This window comes from Vulpes lagopus, chromosome 11, assembly GCF_018345385.1.
Source record: "Vulpes lagopus strain Blue_001 chromosome 11, ASM1834538v1, whole genome shotgun sequence".
Classification (NCBI taxonomy): domain Eukaryota; kingdom Metazoa; phylum Chordata; class Mammalia; order Carnivora; family Canidae; genus Vulpes; species Vulpes lagopus.
The window spans coordinates 69,725,393-69,745,566 of record NC_054834.1 but is presented as its reverse complement, the minus strand read 5'-3'; the positions used below and the strand labels follow the sequence as shown (position 1 = coordinate 69,745,566).

The window sequence follows — 20,174 nt, the reverse complement described above, 5'->3', positions numbered from 1 at the left end:
GACTCCTGAGCTTGTGCATTCACTTGGAACTCCCATTATCTTCTCTTTCCCTCTTTGACTCCAAAGCTTCTCTTTTTTTCTGGATTTCGGTTTCTGGCTCATTTTTTATTTATTTTTAAAAAAGATTTATTTATTTATTCATTCATTCATGAGAGACATAGAGAGAGAGAGAGAAGCAGAGACACAGGCAGAGGGAGAAGCAGGCTCCATGCAGGGAGCCCGATGTGACCTGATCCAGGGACTCCAGGATCACGTCCTGGGCTGAAGGCAGGTGCTCAACCGCTGAGCCACCCAGGCATCCCTCTGGCTCATTTTTTAATTTCTTGAATTAGATGCTTAACATTAGCGCTTGGGGTCCGTCCCCGGAGCTTTCTCCAGGGACCAGTTCAGGCCCAGGCTGCCTACTGGTGGCCATTCAGCAGAGCCTGGACTCCCAGGTTTCTGCCTCCAGGCTGGCCTCAGGTGTGCTCACATTTCTAAATATATGCTAATAAGTCACCTGCCCACAGTTAGGTCCACTGGGCTGCAGGGCCTGGTCGCTGGATCCCCGTGCTAAGTGCTGGTCGAAGCAACGCCTCTAAAGCTTCACACGTGCTCCCGTTTGCAGGAACGGCCTATCACCAACTCCTGTCTTCCCGCCTGACTGGTTCAAATCTGCTCCCAATCATTCTGATCCTCCTGACCTGTAAGCAGCTGAGATGTGCTTCAAAAGCTCCCACTCAGATCCCAGACCTCTTCATGTTGCCTGTGGTTGTGGGTTACTAGTTAGTTCACAGGCTCTGCCTCTGCATGACTCCTGGGAGCTGGTCCTTCTGCCCCTGCACTGCTGGGCGCTCCGGGGGCAGCTGTTGCCTCTCAGAACAAGGCGCTGTGTGTGGGGGTATGGGGGTGGTGACGGAGGTCTGTGGATCCCACATCTGCTGTTATGTTAAGGTGTTCGTCCTTGAGTTATTGCAATAAAGCTCATTGGCCATTAGTGCATTTCTGTATAGGTGCACCGTGTGGGGCAGGGGGGTGAACATGTGTGTGGGAGGTGTGTGCTTGTGAATTTGTGAGTGTATGTGGGGGGTGTGCCCCCACATGGGATGTGCATTCACATGAATGTTGGGATGGGCAGGCGAGTGCACATGCACTCTGGAGAATCACATGGGGCGTGGATAGGTGTGCTGGGGTGGGCAGGCATATGCACATGCATTCTGGGGGAGTCACATGGGGCATGGAGAGGTGTGTTGGGGTGCAAGCACATGCACATGCATTCTGGGGGTTTGACTTTGCTTTCGGGGTCCTGCCACCCCATGGCAGACTGCAAGGGCGTCCTCCCTCTCTCCCTCCACCCTGCAGAGGCTTCTCGGAGGGGGTGGGTCCGGCCTCCGAAAGCTTCCTCCATGAATACTTCGCTGTGCAAGGCTCTACGTCTTCATCCAATTTTTGTGATTTATATTTTCCATAATTCTGTTTGGTCAGGATTTTCAAATTTATTACACAGTTGTGCACTGTGTTCTCTTATAATATAGAAAGAACAGTCTGTGTTTGCTGAGTCTGCTCTCACTGAAATGTGCTTTCCTGCTCCTTTCCTCTGGGGGCGAGAGGCCCTCAGGCTGTGTGCACCCCCTTGTTCTGAACCTGCTCCTGCCCCCATGTTTCCGGGGGACGCCTGTAAGGTCTCTCAGTGTGTTCCCGCTCCCCTTCCCCCAACCGCTCCAAAGACAGAGCTCTTCTACCCCAAACTGGCTTCGAAGCAGAGTTGGGCAGTGGGGGAGTGCTCACGGGTGGGGGGCGCTGAGGTGGAGATCTGGGTCATATGAGCTTGCAGGGGTGGGGGACCGATGTGGAAGCGGCTGGCAGAGCCGGGGCCCAGGGCTGGGTTATCTCCCCGGCTGACCCCTAAAGGGAGCACCCAGTGTCTCTTGGCACCCCCACCCACAGGGTGGCCACCCTCACAGTTCTGTTCTCCCTCGCCGGGCACTCAGCCCCCCACCCTGGGCCCCAGTCGAAGAGCCAGCACACGCTCGGTGGAGGGGAATCTGCCAGCTTTATTCACAGACCCCCGGAGATGGGGGCAGCCAGGACAGAGACATGTGGGGTGCCTGGGGGCAGGCTCTCCGCCCTCAGGCCGGGGGGCCAGACGCTGCCATGGGGGCTGCTCAGGCTGAGGGTCTCTGCCTCTGGGAGCTTCTGCGGCTGCTTCACTTCCAACGCCCACCAACTTTGCCCTTGGCCGGGGCCCCGGCCTTCTTGCTACTGCAAATGGAAGCGAGTTGACCTTCAGTGACTGGGTATTTGGGACCCCAGCCCAGCCCCTCCTTGGCCCGCGGCAGACCCCAGCCCTAACAGCTCTGCCCACCCAGGCTGCTATCAGGGTGAAGTGCCCTGTCTGGCCTCAAAGCCACGGGCACACATTCCAAGCAGCAGCGACTCACCTGTACCTGGACCGGCTGGGCCTGGGCACATCGTTCCAGGATTGTTAGTGCGGTTAGGGGAGAGACCAGTGAGCCCAGGATACCCCCAACCCCTGCCAGGAGCTCGGGCTCCAGGGGCCACACCTCGGGTAGACCCTGAACCTGCCAGGGAGGCCTTCCTTGCAGATGGCTCTCATTGTCCCAGTTACTTATACCTGGAAAGAACCTCCCAGGTCACAGCCACAGGGGAAGGAGAGGCTACGGTCATCTACCTTGGTCCCTGACTCTAGGCCAGTGGGCTGGGCCTGGTCGACTCAGGGCCTGGGAGGCCTCTGTCCCAGTTCCTTAGTCACCAGTTAGAGCTGGATTAGAGATCAGGAGGTCAGCACCCTGCAAGGTGGCCTCCTTAGCAGCCTGCCATGTCTGTCTGAGGCCCTTTGTACACCAGGGAGCCAGGAGAGAGCTGGGTGCTGGGTCAGGGAGCCATGGGTAGGGGGACAGGGTGTGTGGCTGCAGAAGCTCAACATTTGGGGCAACTTCTGGCAGTCTGGAGAAGGCCACCCAATTCCTGAGGATGGCTTCAGGAGAAGCCCTGGTACCGGTGACCATGCCCACGACCTGTGTCCTGCAGGGGTCAGCTGAGAACCTTTACACGAACACACATGCACATGCACACCCACAGAAGGGCTCTCATGAGGCCTGCATCAGCCACACACAACAGAGCCCGGGATGGAATGGGGGTCACCTTCGCCTCTCCCCCTGAGTTGGGGAGCCTAGCCCTGGGAGCAGCGAGGGGGCAGGGGCCAGTGGAGGAGGGAGAGATCTCCAGGTCCATGCAGTCCTGGGAATACTGCACTGTGTGAGTGTGGACTGGCTGAGCGACCAGGCTGGGAGGCAAAATCCCAGAGCAGGTGGCTGGGAAGCACAGGCCCTTGCGGGTGAGCACGGTGCAGGCTTCTTGAAGTCTTTCCCAGATGCTGTGTTCATAGGTCCCCCAGACCCCGGGGTGACCTCGCAGACAGAGCATTCACTATTGTGAGGAACCAGTGGCTCCACCAGGATTGCAGGGAGACTGGTGACAAAGCCCAGGCTCCTGACGGCCTGTGCTGCTCACCTCTGCGGCAGCACAGCATGGGGGTGTCCAGGAGACCCTTCTGGAGGGAGCCCAGAACCACCCATATCCCTGAGGCCTATGGCCGGCCCTCCCCACGGTTTGCCTCCTCCTGGGCTCTGGGGTGAGGACAGAGCAAGAGGAGACTGCGGGTCCCAGGGTGCACGGCCCAGACACGCAGGCTCCGGTGGCCGGCTGGTTAGTTTTGTTACTGCCCTGCGAGGGTCGGCTGCCATCCGGACAGGCTGAAATCACCAGCCCCGTGGCGCCATGTGCCCGGCACAGAGCAACAAGTAGGAAGGCTACTTACTGCTTCTGGGCCTGATCGATGCGGCTTCTGAGATTGGTGATCTGTAAACAACACAGGTGACTTACCTGACAGGTCCTAGTAGGGCCAGGCCGGTTGTGGCCAGCACGGCCTTCTTCATCGGAGCCTTGCTGCCACACCAGGGCCACTTGCTCCCTTACTGTGTCCTGGCTCCTCTGCTTGGAAGACACCAGCTCTTGGCCCTTGGGACTCTTGCCTCTGACTTACTTTTGGTGGCCCGCACTGGAGACCCCGGGGCTGAGACACACAGCAGCCGTGGAGCTGGCCACTTACCTGCAGCCTGCGGCAGGATGTGGGGCAGGGGCGTGGGGAGGGAGGCCAGGCTCACAGAGCCCCTGATTCCAGTGGCTGCTGAGCAACCAGTCCGGTGGCCCACTTGCTCCTTTGCCCAACTGCTCCCTCCTCCTGACAGCCCAGAGGAGAGGCTCAGGGGAAGGCAGGGTGCTTCCCCACCTGCCTGCAAAGATGGCAGGTCAGCCTCAGAAGCCACAGGCTGCAGGGGGTGGGGAGGAGGTGGGGGCAGGAGGCTGACCTCCATCATCTCCACGCCCACCGCCACCGCCATCCTCAACGAACCAGGTTTGCCATGCGAGAGGCTCACCGTGCATTGCACACCACGAGCCTGGTCCAGGGTGGACTCTGGCTACTTACAACTTGGCCAGCATCTCCACTCTGGCCCGCATGTTCATGATCTAGAAAGACCAAGATGGTTAACAGGCTGGGCGGGTGGCTGAGGCTTGGGGGCCTTGCTGTGTGCTGGGCCAGGTTAGGCTGGGGCCCTCATGGCTCTTCCAGCCCCCCGAGGACCCACTGTAGGTCATACACAGGTATGTCAGGAGGCAGTGGGTCCCTGACCTGACCCCAGAACCCAGACTGGGGTGGTGCACAGGTGATGCCCACTTCTGCAAGTCAGCCCTCCCAGGGGACCCTTGAGAAAGGGCTATGCTGCCCCCGAGCCTGAACACTGCTGGGCCACGGGGATGCATAAGCCAGGATTCACTAGTCCCTGGACGCCCTCTGTCTTGGTGGCCTGTAAGATCAGCCATGAGAGATGACCCTTGCATGTGAACTGTCTTCCACCAGGGACCCTGGAGGACATTGAGGAGTCGGGGGGACCATGCCTCTGATGGCGAAGCTGGTGGTATCTGTGTTTGCACGGAGCAAGTCAGTTACTGGAGGGCCTCCGAGGGGACTGTGTCTGCCTGGGACTGCTGTTCTGAGCTCTGAGCCCCTCCCAGGCAACTCTATACAACCATCCCCCTGATGACTCGGTCCCAGACCTCTTTCCCTGCTGTTGTGTGGGGGTGCATGCCACCCTTCAGCTCACACTGACCAAGGAGGTGACAGCACAGAGACCCGAGCCTGGGCACCCACCACCACCAGGAGCTCTGAGGGGGCCGAGGTCTCTGGCCAGCATGGCTGGGACTTGGCTTTGCAGAGAAGGCTGTGAGGGACACCACCCTGGTGCCGGAGAAACCTGGTGCAATCCTGGGGTGGACTCTCCACAAGCCCCAGGTGATTCAGAACCTGGACCCCGAGGCCACTCAGCCCTCTGCAGCCTCCTGCTGCCCTCCAAATAGGGCTGATTGCCCTCAGAGGGAGCCCCCAGCCCCGGTCTCTGGCAGGAGAGTGGCCTTAGCCAGGCTCCATGGGGATGGCCAGCGTGGGCATCTCTCGGGCCAAGGTCGCCTGTGGGTGGCTGAGCCCATGGGGCCTGAGGTTCAAGGTGTCTACACTCACATCATATTTCTGGCGCTTCAGCTTCTCCCCAAACTCAAACTTGTCTGTTTCCAGTTGGTAGAGGGTGTCCCAGAGCTCCTTGGCCTTGTCCCTGTAGGGATGGCAGGGGTGAGCCTCGGGGAAGCCCTGGAAGGCAGGACCCAGGCCAGCCGCTGTCCTCCTCCAGCCACCACAGGGAGGCTGGCAGGCTTGGATGACACTCTGGCCATGCTCTGGGGCCACCCCCCACTGCCCACAGGCTGTGACACCCGCCCTACCTCAGCTTGTCCTCACTGAGGTGGTCAATGTTGAGTGGCTTGCGTCTCTCTGCCAGAACCTTCTTCTTCATCTCCCGGGCAGTCTGCTTCTTGCCTCTCTTCTGGTCAGCCTGAGGGGACAAGGCAAAGGGGCCTGGGCTCAGGTGGGGAGCATTGCACTGCTCAGTGGTGGTGGCTGGGGGCACGGATAGAGGCCGGGGCTCCAGGGCCCATGCTCACCTTGGCCAGGTAGCTGCTATAGTTGGCGCCCATGGAGGACAGAGCTTTCTTCTTCTTCAGGTCATCCTCGGCTCTCCTCTTGGCATCCTCCTCCTCCCTCCGGGCTTTTTCTTCCTGTGGAGACCCCGGTCCTCAGGCCCTCAGTGCTTGGCTGGAATGTCCCCCCACCCCAGCAAGCTTAAGGACCCACTCTGGGCTTAGCACTTTCTGGAAGCTGTTTAGGACATGGGGAACTTAGCCCACTGTGTTTCCGCTCATTGGCTGGTTTCGGGATGCTTAGGAGGAGGACAAAGGAGGACAAGGAACCTTTCTTGGGTCATTGTTCTGGGGTCTGGGGTGGGAGTGGGGGAAGTGGGAGCTCACCGCCAGTCTGTTCTGGCGCTCTCTCTCCTTCTCAGCGCGGATTCTCTGCTGCTCAGCTCTCTCTGCGCGGCGCTTCTCCTGTGGCCAGAGGAACAGGTTGGTGAGCCCAACCTTGCCAACCCCATCACCCCTCCTCAGAGTGCCCAGCACCCCCACCTCTGCCTGGAACTGCCCGCCGCACTCACAATCCTCTCCTTAAGAGCAATCAGCTCCTCTTCCTCTTTCTTGCGTGCTTCGAAGTGGCTGTCAATGAGAGCCTGCAGCTCCATGAGATCCTTGTTCTGGCGCTTCTTCTGGATGTCCTGTGGGTGGGACAGAACCCTTCTCTCAAATCTCATCCTGCCGGGCTCATCTTCCCTTTGTTCCAGCAGAGACACCCTGCCTCCTCTGGCCAACATGAAAGCTGAGGGCAGCAAGGGACCCTTTGTCCTCTCCCTGTCCGCATGGCTGCTGCCCTCCTGGGGGCAGGAGGCTGCTTGACCCCTTAGCTCCAGGGTAGGAATGGTGCCCTCCCTGTGGGTGAGTCCAGGACCTGCACAGCCCTGAGGTCATCAGCACCCCTGGGATGGACTGGCTCTGACTTGGCTCTGTTGTCATCCTCAGAGAAGTTCTGCATGAGCCAGACAGAGAGGAAACTGGTGAGTGAGGTATTTTATTAAGTAGACAGATGGATGGATGGATGGATGGATGGATGGATGGATGGATGATAGATGAAGAAAAGGATGGGTGGATGGATGATGGGTGGGTGAGTGGGTGGATGATAACTAGATGATGGATGGATGGGTTGGTGGATGATGGATAGATGGATGGAGGGATGATGATAAGTGGATGGATGGATGAAGGATAGGTGGATGGATGGATGGATGATGAAAGACAGGTATATGGACAATGGATGGGTAGATGGATTGATGGATGGATGGATGATGGATGGGTAGATGGATAAGTGGATGGATGGGTAGGTGGATGGATGGATGGGTGGATGGATGGATGGGTGGATGGATGAAGGATAGGTGGATGGATGATGGATGGGAAGACAGATGTCTGACACTGCAGAGGTTTTCTCTGGTCCAGAAATAAATTAAGGCAGAATTGCCGGCAAGCAGGAAGTGCTAGCTCTGGCTGCTTGAGAGCAGATGACCTTCACAGGCTCCTAGTGTGGAGCCTGTAGTCTGGGAGGTCGGGGTTGGAGGCTGTGTTGATCTGGGTCCCACAAACTTACATCGAAGTCCACTTTCTCCCCTTCTGGGATCTTAGGAGCAGTGAGTCTGAAGAAGAGAGAGAGGCTTGTGAGCAGGAGCAGGTGGAGACCCTACCAGGGGGTTGGCCCTCCTGCCCTCTTGCCCGGGCACCCAGCTGAGGACACACTGCCTGACCTTTGTTCTGGTCAGGTGTACACCCCACTGTCCCCAAAATGGGCCGACCTCTTTGAGAACATTCCAGTCTCTTTTCATGTCCCTCTGTTTTTGATAACATCTGGACATGGAAAGGGCCGTTTCTCCCACATCTGTCTAGGAAGGGCACTCTCACTTTCTCTCTCACACAGATAAAGAAATGCAGCTAGGCCAGGCCAGAGGCAGGCTGGTCACTGCAGGCCCCCAAGGGCTGTTGGCCTCTGCAGTCAGGAACAGCTATCTGGACGCTTTGCATGTCTCTGACCCATCCTGAATCTTTCTTTCTGGGGACCCAAAGGAAAGGGGCTGGGTCAAAAGCAGTCTGGGGAAGAAATGAGCCCCCCAGATCGGGCTGGCTGTAACCGCCGTCAGCCCCGGGCCCTGCCCCCGTACATTCCAGATGGAGCAAAGAGTTAAAACAACAACATGGTTTTTCAAAACAAGCCACAGAAGAAAGTGGAACTGAATATGGACCCAAATGCTGGAACGGGAGAGGCTTTCCTAAGCTCAGAAGCATCAGAAGGTCCCGCTAGGGGAAAGATGGCCAGACGACTCCACGCAAATGAAAAACTTATGTATGTGAAAAAAAAAAAAAAGCAAAAATTGAAAGGGGAAAAAAAAACCCCAACCCAGACTAGAAAAATATTTTCAGCAAGCACAGAGAAGACTTATATCCTTGTGCAAACCGATGGCTGAGAACACGTGGAGACGTCTCTGCCGTTAGATAAATGGGCAGGAGGCGCGCCCTGCCAAGTCTTGGGAAGAAAGGCGGCCAGTTAGCAAGCGCGCGGGAAGGGCTCCTGGCCATCGGAGGCGTGCGAACACAAGCGGCCCTGAGAGGCCCCCCTCATCCATCAGTGTCCCCGGGCGCGGCAGCGCGGGGCACAGACCCGCTCACGTCCACGGCGGAGCCCGCGCTGGCACGGCCCCCGTGGAAAGCAATTTGGCAGCGATCGTCAAAAGCCTGAAGAACGTTCATACTCTTTGACCCAGTAATTCCAGTTCTGGGAATGTGGCCTAGGGAAATAACCCGAAAGACGGAAAATGCTTTCCATCCAGCATTATTTATGATAGTAAAATATTGGGGAAAGCCTTAATGTCCTGCAGAAGAGGAACGGTTAGAAAAATTATGGTTTGTCCAATTGATGGAATATTATGTGGCCATTCAAAATATTTAAGAAGACTATGTAAAAACACGGAAAAATACTTATGAATAGTGCTAAATTTTAAAAAAGCAGAATTGAAGGTTGTATAGACAGTACGATGTTTGAAAAACAGCTCAGAGTTTAAATCTTTTTTTCCGAGCCCGACGCACGGAAAGAGTAGGAAGAAATAAGGCTTTTATTCCTCCCTGCTCCTTCCCGCAGTCTGGCTGGCGGGCCGGGAGAGTTATAGACGACTTTTTTTTCTTCATTGGACTTTTACGTATTTTCCAAATTTTCTTTAATGAGGTGTTTTATTTTCATAATGAAAACACAAACATTTTTTTAAAACTAGAAAATATCTGGGACCCAGCAGCTTTATTTAAAATTGCTGAAAAATAAAGTGCAATGGATGGAAATGTGCCGGCTGTGCCCTCGACACGCCGCCGTGTCCGTGGACCCCCGAGGGTACCCCATGTGGGAGCAGACCCCGGGCGTCCTGGTGGGCAGCACAGGGCGCAGGCGGGATGCTCGGAGGGACAAGGGGGATGAATCACGCCCTGTGCACTTGCAAGTGCTCATCCAACACATTAGATTCAGAATCGTGAGGTTAAAAAAAAAAATCTCTGAAATGCTCACAAGTGGGTAAAGCAAGGGAAAGACCCTCCAGACAAGGAGACGGCTCCCCAGAGCCCCAGGGCAGTGAAAAATGGCAGATCCACCAGTGGTTTTGTTCTGAAGGGGCCACTGGGACCCTCCCTCCACCTACCTCTCACAGCTGCCTCTCAGCTAGGACCTGGGGGGGACCCTACAGCAGGCAGGCAGCGGTGGGGGTCCAGGAGCCCAGGAGGGAGCTCTGCGGCACCCCCTCTCTCTGGCCTGTCTCCCTCAACCCCCTGTTCCCCATCCCTCCTTGGCCTCCTCCTGCAGGAAGTCCTCCTTGCCTACCCTGGACGACCAGCCCACAGCCACACCTCACTGGGCCCCCAGAATTCATTTCTACTCCTCACTGGGGATGCGGCACCCCGGTGAACTCTGCTCCCCACCTGTGGGAGAAGGCATAAGCTGCCCCCAATGATCCCATTATCACCACGCGCCTTTGTCGGACCTCTAGAGCTTTAAACATCAAATCAAGGAGCAGAGATGAGGCTGCTCTCTCTCAGGGGTTTGGGGTGTCCTCCCCACAGAACCCAAATGTGTCATCTTCTGTGGGACCCAGTTTCCCAGGTGATCTCCTCCAGTCTCCCCCTGTCCTTCCTGGTGTCTGGACCTGCTGGGGCCCTGCACTCACCTGGGTCTTGGCTTCTCCTCTGGTCACCACAGCACCGGCGTGGGGAGAGGGGAGAGAAATCGGGTGAGCCGGGGGGACTGCTTCTGCTCCTGGGGACCTCCGGCTGGGGGCTGGGGGCTGGGGGCTAGGGGCTCCTGCCTGGAGTCCTGCCTGCTTCCCCCTCTCCAGCTGAACCTACCACCCATGCTTCTGTCCTGCCAGCAACAAGAGAAGGTCCCTGTGGGGTCCCAGGGGAGCTCAGGGTGCACAGACTAGGATGTGGCCCAGGAGGGGGGATACGGGAGGAAGGAGGGGCTGGAAGCCAGAGGCACAGAGCCCTTGGGGGCCAGGCAGTGGGGGCTGCAGGGGTGGGGCCATGGGGGCCAACATCAGCTGGGGTAGCACCCTTCTTCCCTTGGTGCCCTGGCCGGGACCCCATCAGGGTCTTGCCTGTCTGGGCACTGGGTGGAGGAGCTGGCCGCTGGCTTCTTTGAGTCTCCATGGAGGGTTGGTGGAGCCCACCCTGGGAAGCCGAGACCCTCCTTAACACTGGAGCCTTGGGGCTGGGTGTTTGTGGTCCCTGGGCCTGATTCCTGGGCTTATTGGGTGACCCAGTGGATCTGGAATAACCAGCGTGCCCGGGGCCGTTGAGGCCTTGCTCATGGCAGCCCCAGGCAGAGGGCCTGGGGTGAGCCCTCAGGTGGAGCCCCCCACGGTGGCCCACAGGGCCGCGACTGAAGGGGCTCCTGACCTCCCTAGGGAACCTTAAGAGGCTTTTCCTCCTGAGGCTCCTGGGGGGCCACAGGGCATCCAGACCGAGAACCGGCCCCCCAACTGCCTGCATGGGCCTGGCTGCCTCTGAGCACCCCCATGCCCAGGCCTGGGGAGGCCACGCTGGCCAGCTCTCGGCCTGGGCTCTGCACAGCTGAGCAGGATCTTGCCCTCGCCCTCAGTCTCTGCTCTCTGCAAGGCCCTCTGCCCATCTGAGAACATGGCTTCGACTTCCTGCATGGCCTCCTCTGCCCTCGGCAGCCCAGGCGTGGGGCCGGGGTCTGGCTGCATATGCACTTGGTGTATCCCCCTCGGCCGGGCTTCCCCTGGATGCACAGCGGCCCACCGCAGGCCCACAGACGGTGCCTTGGCCATTTTGTAAGTGGGCTTGATGTCACCCTCTCCCTGCACCTTGGGGGGAGGGGGCTGTGACCTGGGGAAACTGAGGAAGAGAAGGGGTGTGGTGGGAGCAGGAACCCCAGAGCAGAGGGGCAGAAGGAAGGGGCTGAGGTGTGTTTGCCCTCTCTGGGGGCCTAGCTGGAGCGGGGGGCGGTGCCACGCTGCAGAGCGGTGGCCAGCGGGGGGCAGCCTGGCATCCCCGCCTCCTGCAGGCCTCAGGGTGGGTCCCGGGTGCCCGGTGACATTGTAGCCCCTACCAGCCAGATCCCTGGACACCTCTGCCTGCACGGCTGGGCATCCACCCCGCAGCACTGGGCCAGCACCCCCTGCATCTTCCAGGTGGCCTCTCTGGGGCCAGGAGAGGGAAACTGTCAGGGTGGCGTGCAGGGGTCGGGCCCAGCCCAGAGGCCCCCATGGCCCCACTGAGCGGAGGGGCCCTGACTGGAACCTGTGTCTCCCCCACTCCACTGAGGCTCGGCTCACCCAGGGGCCTCCTCACACCCGGGTGTGTCTGGCCCTGGCCTAGGTGGTGGGGAGAATGCCTCCTCTGCACTCAAGGCCTCTGGCTGTTCCACGTCACTGCTGTCCTGCCCGAGGCCTCTGCTGACTCTCCGCTTCACCCCGCTTGGCCCTCATGCTCCCCTCAGCCTTACCCCTCCTGACCCCTCTTCTCTGAGGTGCTGTATGGGGCAGGGCAGAGGCGCCCGCTCTGTCTCTCCTCCTCTGCTCTTCTCCACCCAACCCTGTTGGTCCCGAGGGTCCTGGTGGACCTCAGCACCGTTTCTGGCCCTGGGCTCTGTGCTCCATCTCGGGACTAGCCGCCCCCGCCTTCCTGCTGGTGGCCCAGGAGGGGCCTCACCCCCACAACCCCTGCATGGTGCATGTAGCGGGGGGCCTAACCTCTCTCACTGTGCTCTCAGCCCATGGGAAGGTGGGGGGTCCGGTAGGGAGCAGGAGGGGGGCGGCAGGGGGCGTACCTTCCTGGACCTCTTCTGCAGGAACAGCACCAAGGGATGGCGGGAGGAGAGAGACAGAGAGAGAATCACCTGTGAGCCTCGGCAGGGGCCGTGGGAGGGGCAGATGCGGGCGTCTGAGTGCAGCCACACTGTGAGTAGGTTACACCACCCCTCTTGCTCCTGCGTGGCCCGAGTGCCCGCTCACACCCACACGTGGTCACACGTGTGCACAGGCGCCCACACGGGACTGAAGTCATGGCACATACCTGGTTCATGAACTTCATGGGGAAGGGAGGGCACGGAACAAGAGGCAATACCACGCGTGGGTCAGAGGTCAAAGGAGGAAGGATCCGAGGTTAATGGAAACACCAGTCACCATTCAGGAGGGTCAGTGGCCGAGGACAAGGGGCAGGGAGTGTGCGGGAAGCCAGCGAGACATGGTCAGTGTTGGCAGGCAACCCCCCCAATCCCATCCCTGCCTCGCTGACCTGACGGGGAACCAGGGCTCAGGGGTAGATCTGGGGGTTGTCAGGGTCCCTGTCTCTCCTCAACCCCCAGGAGGGCCTAGCAGGGCCTGACAGCCTCTGGCTGGGGCCTGGTCAGGTGGAGGGCAGGACCTACAACCCAGGGAAGCAGACCCAGAGGGTGCCTCGCTTCCTGTCACCCCGAGAGCAGGGCCCACCTGCCCTTCCTGTCCGCCTCCCAGGGCACACAGACGTGGGTGCCCCCCTCAGCTGCTCTGCTGGTGACCCCTCTGGTTGTCCACCTGGATCCCAGGAGGGGCTCACAGAGCGGGTCAAGGAAGATGGCCAGGGAATGACATGGTCCCTGTTGGGGGCCGATGGGCTGGTCCCTCTATCAGCCTGTGTTCACCCACCATCTGGCCTGGGGCCCTGACCCAGTTAAGGGGTCAGATTTGGCTGTGGGCTCTCAGTTACCCACCCTGGGCTGGAGGCAGAGGTTCAGGGACAGTGAGACCAGGCCCGCCCACCACCAACCAGGGCCCCTGTGCTGGGGCATGAGCTCCGTCTGCAGCCCAGCCTGAGTCCGGGCCATGCATGGCCCTCGGGGAACCTCCACCCCACCCCCACTCTGGTCAAGCATTGGCCACAGTTAGTGGGTGCTGTTAGGGCCACATGTGGGAGTCCTCTGCTGGCTGGCACCCCGCTCCTCCCTGCCCTCTCCCCCACCCTGCGTGGGTTCCAGCCAGACCCTGAGCCCCACATGGGGACCAGAAGTCCTGTGTCCTCATACCTTCTTTGTGGACTTCTGTAGCTAGAGGGGCGCCGGGTGTACAGGCAGCAGGAGGAGAGAGGAGAGGTTAGGCCAAGGGCACACTGCATATCCTTAGAGGGTAGGGGCACAAGGGACAAGGGTGCGGGGGTAGGGGCTGGGGTCCTGGACCCACTTACCTTCCTCCTGGGCCTCCTCTGGGATGGGGGCAGTGGGCATGGGAGAGGGAGAAGAAACAAAGACAGTCCTTAGTGGTGCACCCATGGTGGCAGGGAAGGAGGCCAGCCCACGGGAGAGGGGACAGCTGGTGTGAGGGACCAAAGGTGGTGAGCCCAGGAGTCCTGGGCCTGGCCCCCACTTCGGTCCCGTGACTACTCCTGGACCCCAGAATTCCCACCCCTCGCTCCCTCCTTGGGCCTCAGGACCCTGCCTGCCCACCCCAGCGGGGGGTGCCTTCTTGGGAGGACCTAGCCAAGTCCTGCTCTGCAGGTGATGGATGTGAGGATGGGCGGGACAAAATCCACTGTCGTAGGGAAAGCCCGGGGACGTCTGGGCGAGCCACACAGCTTCTGAGCGAGCCCGGGGTGATGTGGACACTGAGGGACTTGGAGGAAACGGGGGCAGGGGGCCCTTCCTGCCCATCACATGGACCTCCCCAGGGAAGGGGCAGCCCCCCAGGACCACATATCCTGCTCAGAAATGAGTCTTTCCACCTTTTCAGCACAAAAAGAAATGTTTTGCTCACGTTGTTAGGGTAGCCAAGTGTTTTCAAAATATTTTCAAAACATAGCACCCAGAACGCCTCACAGCCGAGCCCTGCCTGATGAAGTTGCGTGAAAGCCTCCCCAGGGTTGAGCGGGTGCCAGGGATTCGGGGGGAGCTCCCACCCGTCTTGAGAACCACCTCTCTGCGTGGTTCCCAGGTGCAGCGGCTCTACTGCACCCCACACCTGCCCGGGCACGACCAGGAGGCTCCCACAGATGCCGGGCCACACGAGGGAGGGGTCTCCAGATGAGCCCGGAGGTTAGGGCCCCAAGGCAGGGATGCTGAGAGACAGGGGGACACAGAGACAGCGGGACACAGGGAAGGAGAGACACACAGGGTCTGCACAATCCGGCCCTTGGTATTAACGAGGGTGAGTTGGAAACCACGTGTCGGCTCTGTCCACACAGCACTACCAGGATGGGGATTAGTGAACAATTAATTAATGAGTTTGTCTAGTAGTGGATGAGGAGATGGGAGATTAGCAAGTGGCATTAATGTTGGGGAGGACAGGCAGGTAACTGAAGTAAGGGCTCCGAGAAGCCCCGTGGCGGTGAGGCCGTGACCCGAGCAGAGTGGGGCAGCCGGGGTCAGGGTGGGGGACATGCAGAACTGCCAGGATTACCTTCTTCCTCGTATTGCTCTGCAAGGGGATAGAACACAGGAGCTGTGTCAGGGGGGGCCCCCCCGGGATCCCGCTGCCCCGCCCCCAGGCCGCTGAGGATGGAGCCTGGGGGGCCTCGGGCTCTGGAGGAGGTAAAGCCTCCGGCGAGGCCAGCGGCCCGGTGAGGTGAAGATGGGGTGCGGGGCCCAGTGCCTGGATGGCCAGGTCCCCAGGGAAAGGTCGTGGGGCCAGAGACCCCTGGCCCAAACACTGCCCCCAGACAACTGTGGAGGGCAGGTGGGGTGTATGGGGTGGGGTTTAGACGTGACCACATCTGGGGATGTGTCCTTAGAGGAAGAGGGGTCCTCTTGCTCAGAGGAGGTTGGTCTAGCACAGCAAAGCTCAGACTTCCTTCCAGGGTTCCCAGGGAGGACCGTGCTGTCCACCGTCAGGTGGGCCTGTCTCGAGTGTGACTTTTCCTTGGGGGTTGGGGCGGACGCAGAGGGAATATTATTTGACACTTACCCTCGACCTGTTCACTGTTGTGGGGGGTCAGGGGTGGGGGGAGAGAGAGAGAGAGAGAATGGGTGAGTGCGGCTTTCACTCAGTGGCCTCTGCACACAGCCCAGGTCCAGGGGCACACGCAGGGTGGGTGGTTCCTCGGACGGGTACTCACACTTCCTCGTCAGACATGGTGGCGGGACTGTTTCTGGGGGGGAAGGAACGGGACCAGAGTCAGAATGGCCTTGGTCTGCAAGTGTTGGAAGGGGTGAGCCCTGGGCGCCGAGGGCTGGGGGTGTGAGGATATCCAAGGACAGGGCGGAGGCCAGCTCTCCGGCCTTGGGCGGGCCTCCTCCTCAGGCCCCCCCAGGCCTCCCCGCCGCACTCAGATCCCCCCTCCCCCTTCCTGCCCTGGCTCCAGCCTGGAGTTTGGAATCCTGGGGCTGGACGGGATATTGGAAGGTCGTGGTGTCCACCCCCACCCAGGGCCGACATCCTCTCTATAGCATTCCCCGAGGAGGGTCATCCAGAATGCACGGTGCTTGTCCAGCCTGTTTTGGACTGCAGAAGAGTCCTGCTGATGTGGCTCGAAACCTGCTTCTCGATGGTCTCTGCCTTTGGGCTGAGGTGTCCGGGGTGGGGGTGGGGTCCCTGGCGGCCCCTAGATCACAGTGTGCCGGGCCTTGCCGAGTCTTCACACCCTGCCATCCCTGTGACAGCCCTTCCTGCTGTGAGCCCGCAGCTCCCTTCCCCACCTGAGGGTCTCCTACGGGGACCCCACGTCCTCTTACGTGGGTTCCCTGGGGTCCACAGCCCTGGGCCATGCCCTCTCCCCAACTCTCCAGAGTGCACCACCCTGCCACATAGCAGACTGGACCCTGAGCTCACGGGGCCGGGGTCTGAGCTGTTTCTCCACGTGTCCCCCAGCCCAGGGCTCTGAGCAGGAGCGGAGTGGACAGCCCCCTCTGGCCGGCCCTCCTCAGCCTGCGTTCCCAGGCCCCGTGGATGCTCTTGAATTTGTCAATGTCTGCAGGGAAGCTCTGTGCCCGGGCCCTGCGCACGTGTGCAGGTGCAGCCGGCGCCAGGCCCGTGCGCTCGGGGACCCTGGTTCCGTGAACTGGCCACCGCGCACGCCTGAGGCGGTCCGGGGCCTGGGAACGCTCTGAGCAGCTGCATCAGAATGTTGGCCCGGGGCTGAAAACACAAAGTTCATGACAACATATTGCAGCTCAGTTGAAGACAATAGCTGTGCCCCCCCCAGGGAGCTTCGTATAAGAAAAACACAAGCTCATCATCTAAAGATGCATTTACATCACATCCATCGCTAAGGTGGGAACAGTTTTCCGAAGCCTCTGTCAAGAATGTTAATTTTCCCAGTGCAGTTTAAGCTCTAGGCAAAATTAACCCCCGGATCTCTGCTCCCCGAGTCCCAGCCCAGAAACGGCCGGGCTCCTTCCCGAAACAGGACTCTGCTGCCCCCTCCAGTTCCAGCCTCCTGCCTTGTGTGCCGCTGGGGGTATCAGCCTCCTGGGGGGCCCTGCCACAGCCCCTCGTCCCCCACCTTGTCCCTGACCCAGCCCGGGGCCTCACCCTGCTGGCCCCCCTCAGCCCTGGCAGGGCCCTACACCTGTCGGCAGCCTCAAGTGGGGGCGGTGGTGGCCCGAGCCCAGGGGCCGGTTATTTTTAAGGAGCCAGTGGCAGCTGAGATGTCCAGAAATAGGCACCCAAATTAGCCAAGACACCTCTGTCCAGAAACCCAAGACGCAGGGAGGGGGGCTGTGCTGGTGGCCGGCACTCAGGGCTCCGCAGGGCCAACTCCCCCCGCGCCCCTGCTGGTGTCCCAGGCCCGCCTAAGCTCCCGCATCTCACCCTCCTGCCTTCTGGGGTGCAGGCCAAGGGGCCACCCAGAGGACCCCGTAACCCCAGGCAGGGTGCCTGGAAGCCCCACAGCGTGGGCAGCAAAGCCTCACTCGCACAGGAAAGCTGAGGCTTGTCCAAGGTCCTGCCCCCACAGCCGGAGGGAGCCCTGAAGGCCACACCACGGAGCAGCTCTGTCACCTCAGCTCGCTGTCTGTCGGGGAGGGGTCAGGGTGGGGTGTGCTTGCTGGAGGGCAGGGGACAGCATTTCGACAGCTGGGAAGGAAGTCAGTTGTCCTTTTTGAGCTCTGCCCTCGGTGAGGGGTGGGGTGTGAAAATAGCCCCTGAGGTCAGAGCTCCTCGGAGACACACACTCTCCTGCCGTCCTCCCCTCTTTCCCAGGTGACACAACGGTGGGGGGGACAGGGGGGAACCTTGCCCTCACTGGCTGTTGGCCCCAGGCTGTGTCGCATCGGCCCTCGTCCTACCCTGAGCTGGCTCCTTGCCCTGATGCCCCCCACGATGGCCAAGGGCGCAGGGAGGGCGGGAGGTCCAAGGAGCAGGGGCGGGGCCTCTGGGCGCACATGCTCCCCCTCCTTGGGCAGCTGGACGGATCCCAGGTGCCCATTGCGTGCCCCCACCCCGGCCCCGTTCACTCCTGTCCTTGACCTGTGGGAGCCGTCCCCCAGGTCCCCCTCACCCTCTCCTCATGGAACCGCTTCTGGGGCGAATGACACAAGACCCCTCGTGTTTGTCTCCACACATGGTGGGGTTGGAGGCAACGACCACATAAGGCCCAGAGCTCCCGGCTTCTGCGAGGAGCTGGCCTCGGCCCCCAGCTTGCCGAGCCCCGAAGGAAGGCCCAGGTGGCCCCGGGGGTGAGCCAGGGCATAGCAGTAGGTGGCCCTCGGAGCTGTGGGCAGTGCCCATCCCGGGCTCCTCATCTCCCTCCAGCCTGCTGCCCCTGCTCCCTCCAGGGAGCCCCCACCTGCCTCCTCGGGCCTCCCTCACTGCTGGGCTGGATTTGGAGCTGCGTCCCCCATGTTCAGAGAATGTTACCCTCCATGCCAGCACTCTTGGGACCCTGGGGTGGCTTTGTGGGTTCTCTAAGCTGTCACGCTCGGAGCTAAGACACATGCAGATATGGCACCCTGAACCCTCAGCACCCCGGGACCTCAGATGCGTGTCTAGTGTTGGGCCAGCCCTGCCCAGCCCTGGGCCATACCAACCTGTGGCTGAGTCTGGAGAGAAGAGCTCCCTGTGGACAGGACCGGCTCAGGCACTGCCTGCTCGGCTCATGCCCTCATGTTATAGTGACATTTGATCTTGCCCAGCAGCCCATTGGCCAGGGGCTGGGTGGCCGGGCTCGTGGGGCAGGCGGGAAGGGGCTGTGCCCATGTAGGCCCCTTACCAAGTATAGGAACAGCAGAGGAGGAGGCCTGAGGAGGCGAGGGTGGGGGGGGACGTGTCTGGAGAAGGAGATAAGGTCCACCCTCCTCCCCCGGGAAGTGTCAGCTTCTATTTTTACCCCCCCACCCCCACCCCGACAGAGGACACATTCCTGATGGGCTGAGGAGGGGTGGCAGGAGGGACTAGGTGGCCCCAGGGACACAGCCCAAGGCTCTTCTGGGTCCCCAGACTGGGGCTCTTACTCCCCAGCCCAGCCACCCTCCCCCGGAGATGTCCCTACATGCCCACCTGCCTCCTCCATCAGAGCACGTGGCCCGAGGTCTCAGGGACCCCCGTGGAGTAGAGGGCCCTGTGAGCCCCCAGCCAGGCCTCCAGCTGTGCCTTGCTTAGTGACCAGACCTGGGACATGCAGGACAAATGGGCGAGATGGTAACAGCCCAAGTAGGATCTCCAGCACTGAGGGTCCTCCCGAGCCCTAACCCAAGGCCAGAGCTGCACTTCCGCCATCAGTCTGGCAGCTCCTCCTGTCAGGGTCCAGACCCTGGGCCTCTCTCCCCAAGGCCAGGTTCAGTGTGCCACTCACAGGCGCTCCACCATGTCCCCGTGGAGCCTGGCCGTTCTGTCCTTGGGACTCCAGGTGGCACCATCCACCCGGCAGACATGGTGCCCGGGCGTCGGATGGTCCCTCGCTTGCTGGCAAGGCCACCAGCTTCAGTGGCTCTGCCTCTCGGATTGGGGAAACTGAGACACGGAGATGGGCCAGAGCCATTGGGCACCTCAATCCAGACCCAAGGGCTCTGGGCGAGGGGCTGCCAAGCATGGACAGTGGGGTCTGTGGGATGGCTTGACCCAGGGCAATAGCTGATGGGCCAGCCCGGGCCTGGGGTGAGCCCTGGGCAGATGCAGGTGAGGCCTCTGCCCTCTGGAGGCTTGGAGTCAGAGACGTCAGTGTGACCGGCAGGAGACTCACCGGCCCTGGTCCCACCTGGCTCTGTGCCCCCTCTGGGTCCCCAGAGGCTTCTGGAAGATTTGCGTGGCATGTCATTCCCTACAAATTGGAGATAAGGCCCCAGGGACCCAAAACAGGAGAGGCATGCCCAGAGTCACACAGCGAGGGGGGGCAGAGACCCTCTCCTGCCCACCTCCCCGAGGTCTGGGCTGCTGGGGACACCCCTGCCCTCCTCGTCTGAACGTGTTCCTCACATCTGATACTCTTCCCTCTGTTCTCTCTCCCTGCCCAGGTGCTCAGATGGACAAGGGCTTGGAGGGCTTCTGGGCCAATTCCACCCAGTGGGACCTCTCAAGGGTCACTTCTGGGGAGGGCTCCCCAAGTGGCTCCCGGGGGACCGCTGTGACCACCTCCTCCGCGTGGTGGGGCTTCCCTTCTCAGGTTTACCAGCTTTGCTAGCTTCTCTCACTCTGCTAGCTGAGAGCTGAGGACACCCCGGCACACACACACAC

At 60.5% G+C, this 20,174-nt stretch overlaps 2 protein-coding genes across 14 annotated transcripts in view; one reads left to right on the top strand and one right to left on the bottom strand.

Moving 5' to 3' along the window:
- Positions 1-20,174, top strand: part of LOC121471349 (proline-rich protein 33-like) — a 66,325-nt gene that overhangs the window by 38,859 nt on the left and 7,292 nt on the right. The window lies entirely within an intron of this gene.
- On the bottom strand, positions 2,014-18,627 carry TNNT3 (troponin T3, fast skeletal type). 13 transcript variants are annotated; one of them, XM_041721981.1, is made up of 17 exons: positions 18,533-18,627; positions 15,622-15,654; positions 15,471-15,484; positions 14,967-14,984; positions 13,759-13,776; positions 13,601-13,645; positions 12,613-12,624; positions 12,368-12,382; positions 10,242-10,260; positions 7,637-7,682; positions 6,603-6,719; positions 6,418-6,495; positions 6,055-6,168; positions 5,836-5,945; positions 5,579-5,669; positions 4,490-4,530; positions 2,014-2,241 (listed from the first exon to the last, which is right to left on the bottom strand). In XM_041721981.1, the coding sequence occupies exons 2-17, from the start codon at positions 15,636-15,638 to the stop codon at positions 2,187-2,189; spliced, it is 810 nt and encodes a 269-aa protein (XP_041577915.1). In that variant the 5' UTR covers positions 15,639-15,654; positions 18,533-18,627; the 3' UTR covers positions 2,014-2,186. The 13 variants fall into 13 exon arrangements, with proteins under 13 accessions (XP_041577915.1, XP_041577927.1, XP_041577914.1 ...); XM_041721993.1 differs by having other exon boundaries at positions 13,601-13,621; positions 18,533-18,619; XM_041721980.1 differs by lacking the exon at positions 4,490-4,530 and adding an exon at positions 3,821-3,861 and having other exon boundaries at positions 18,533-18,615.

Coding starts and splice junctions, on each gene's coding strand:
- TNNT3 (XM_041721981.1), bottom strand. Junction 6,496..6,602: donor TTGCTCTTAAGGAGAGGATT/GTGAGTGCGGCG, acceptor CTCTGGCCACAG/GAGAAGCGCCGCGCAGAGAG. Junction 5,946..6,054: donor ATAGCAGCTACCTGGCCAAG/GTGAGCATGGGC, acceptor TTGTCCCCTCAG/GCTGACCAGAAGAGAGGCAA.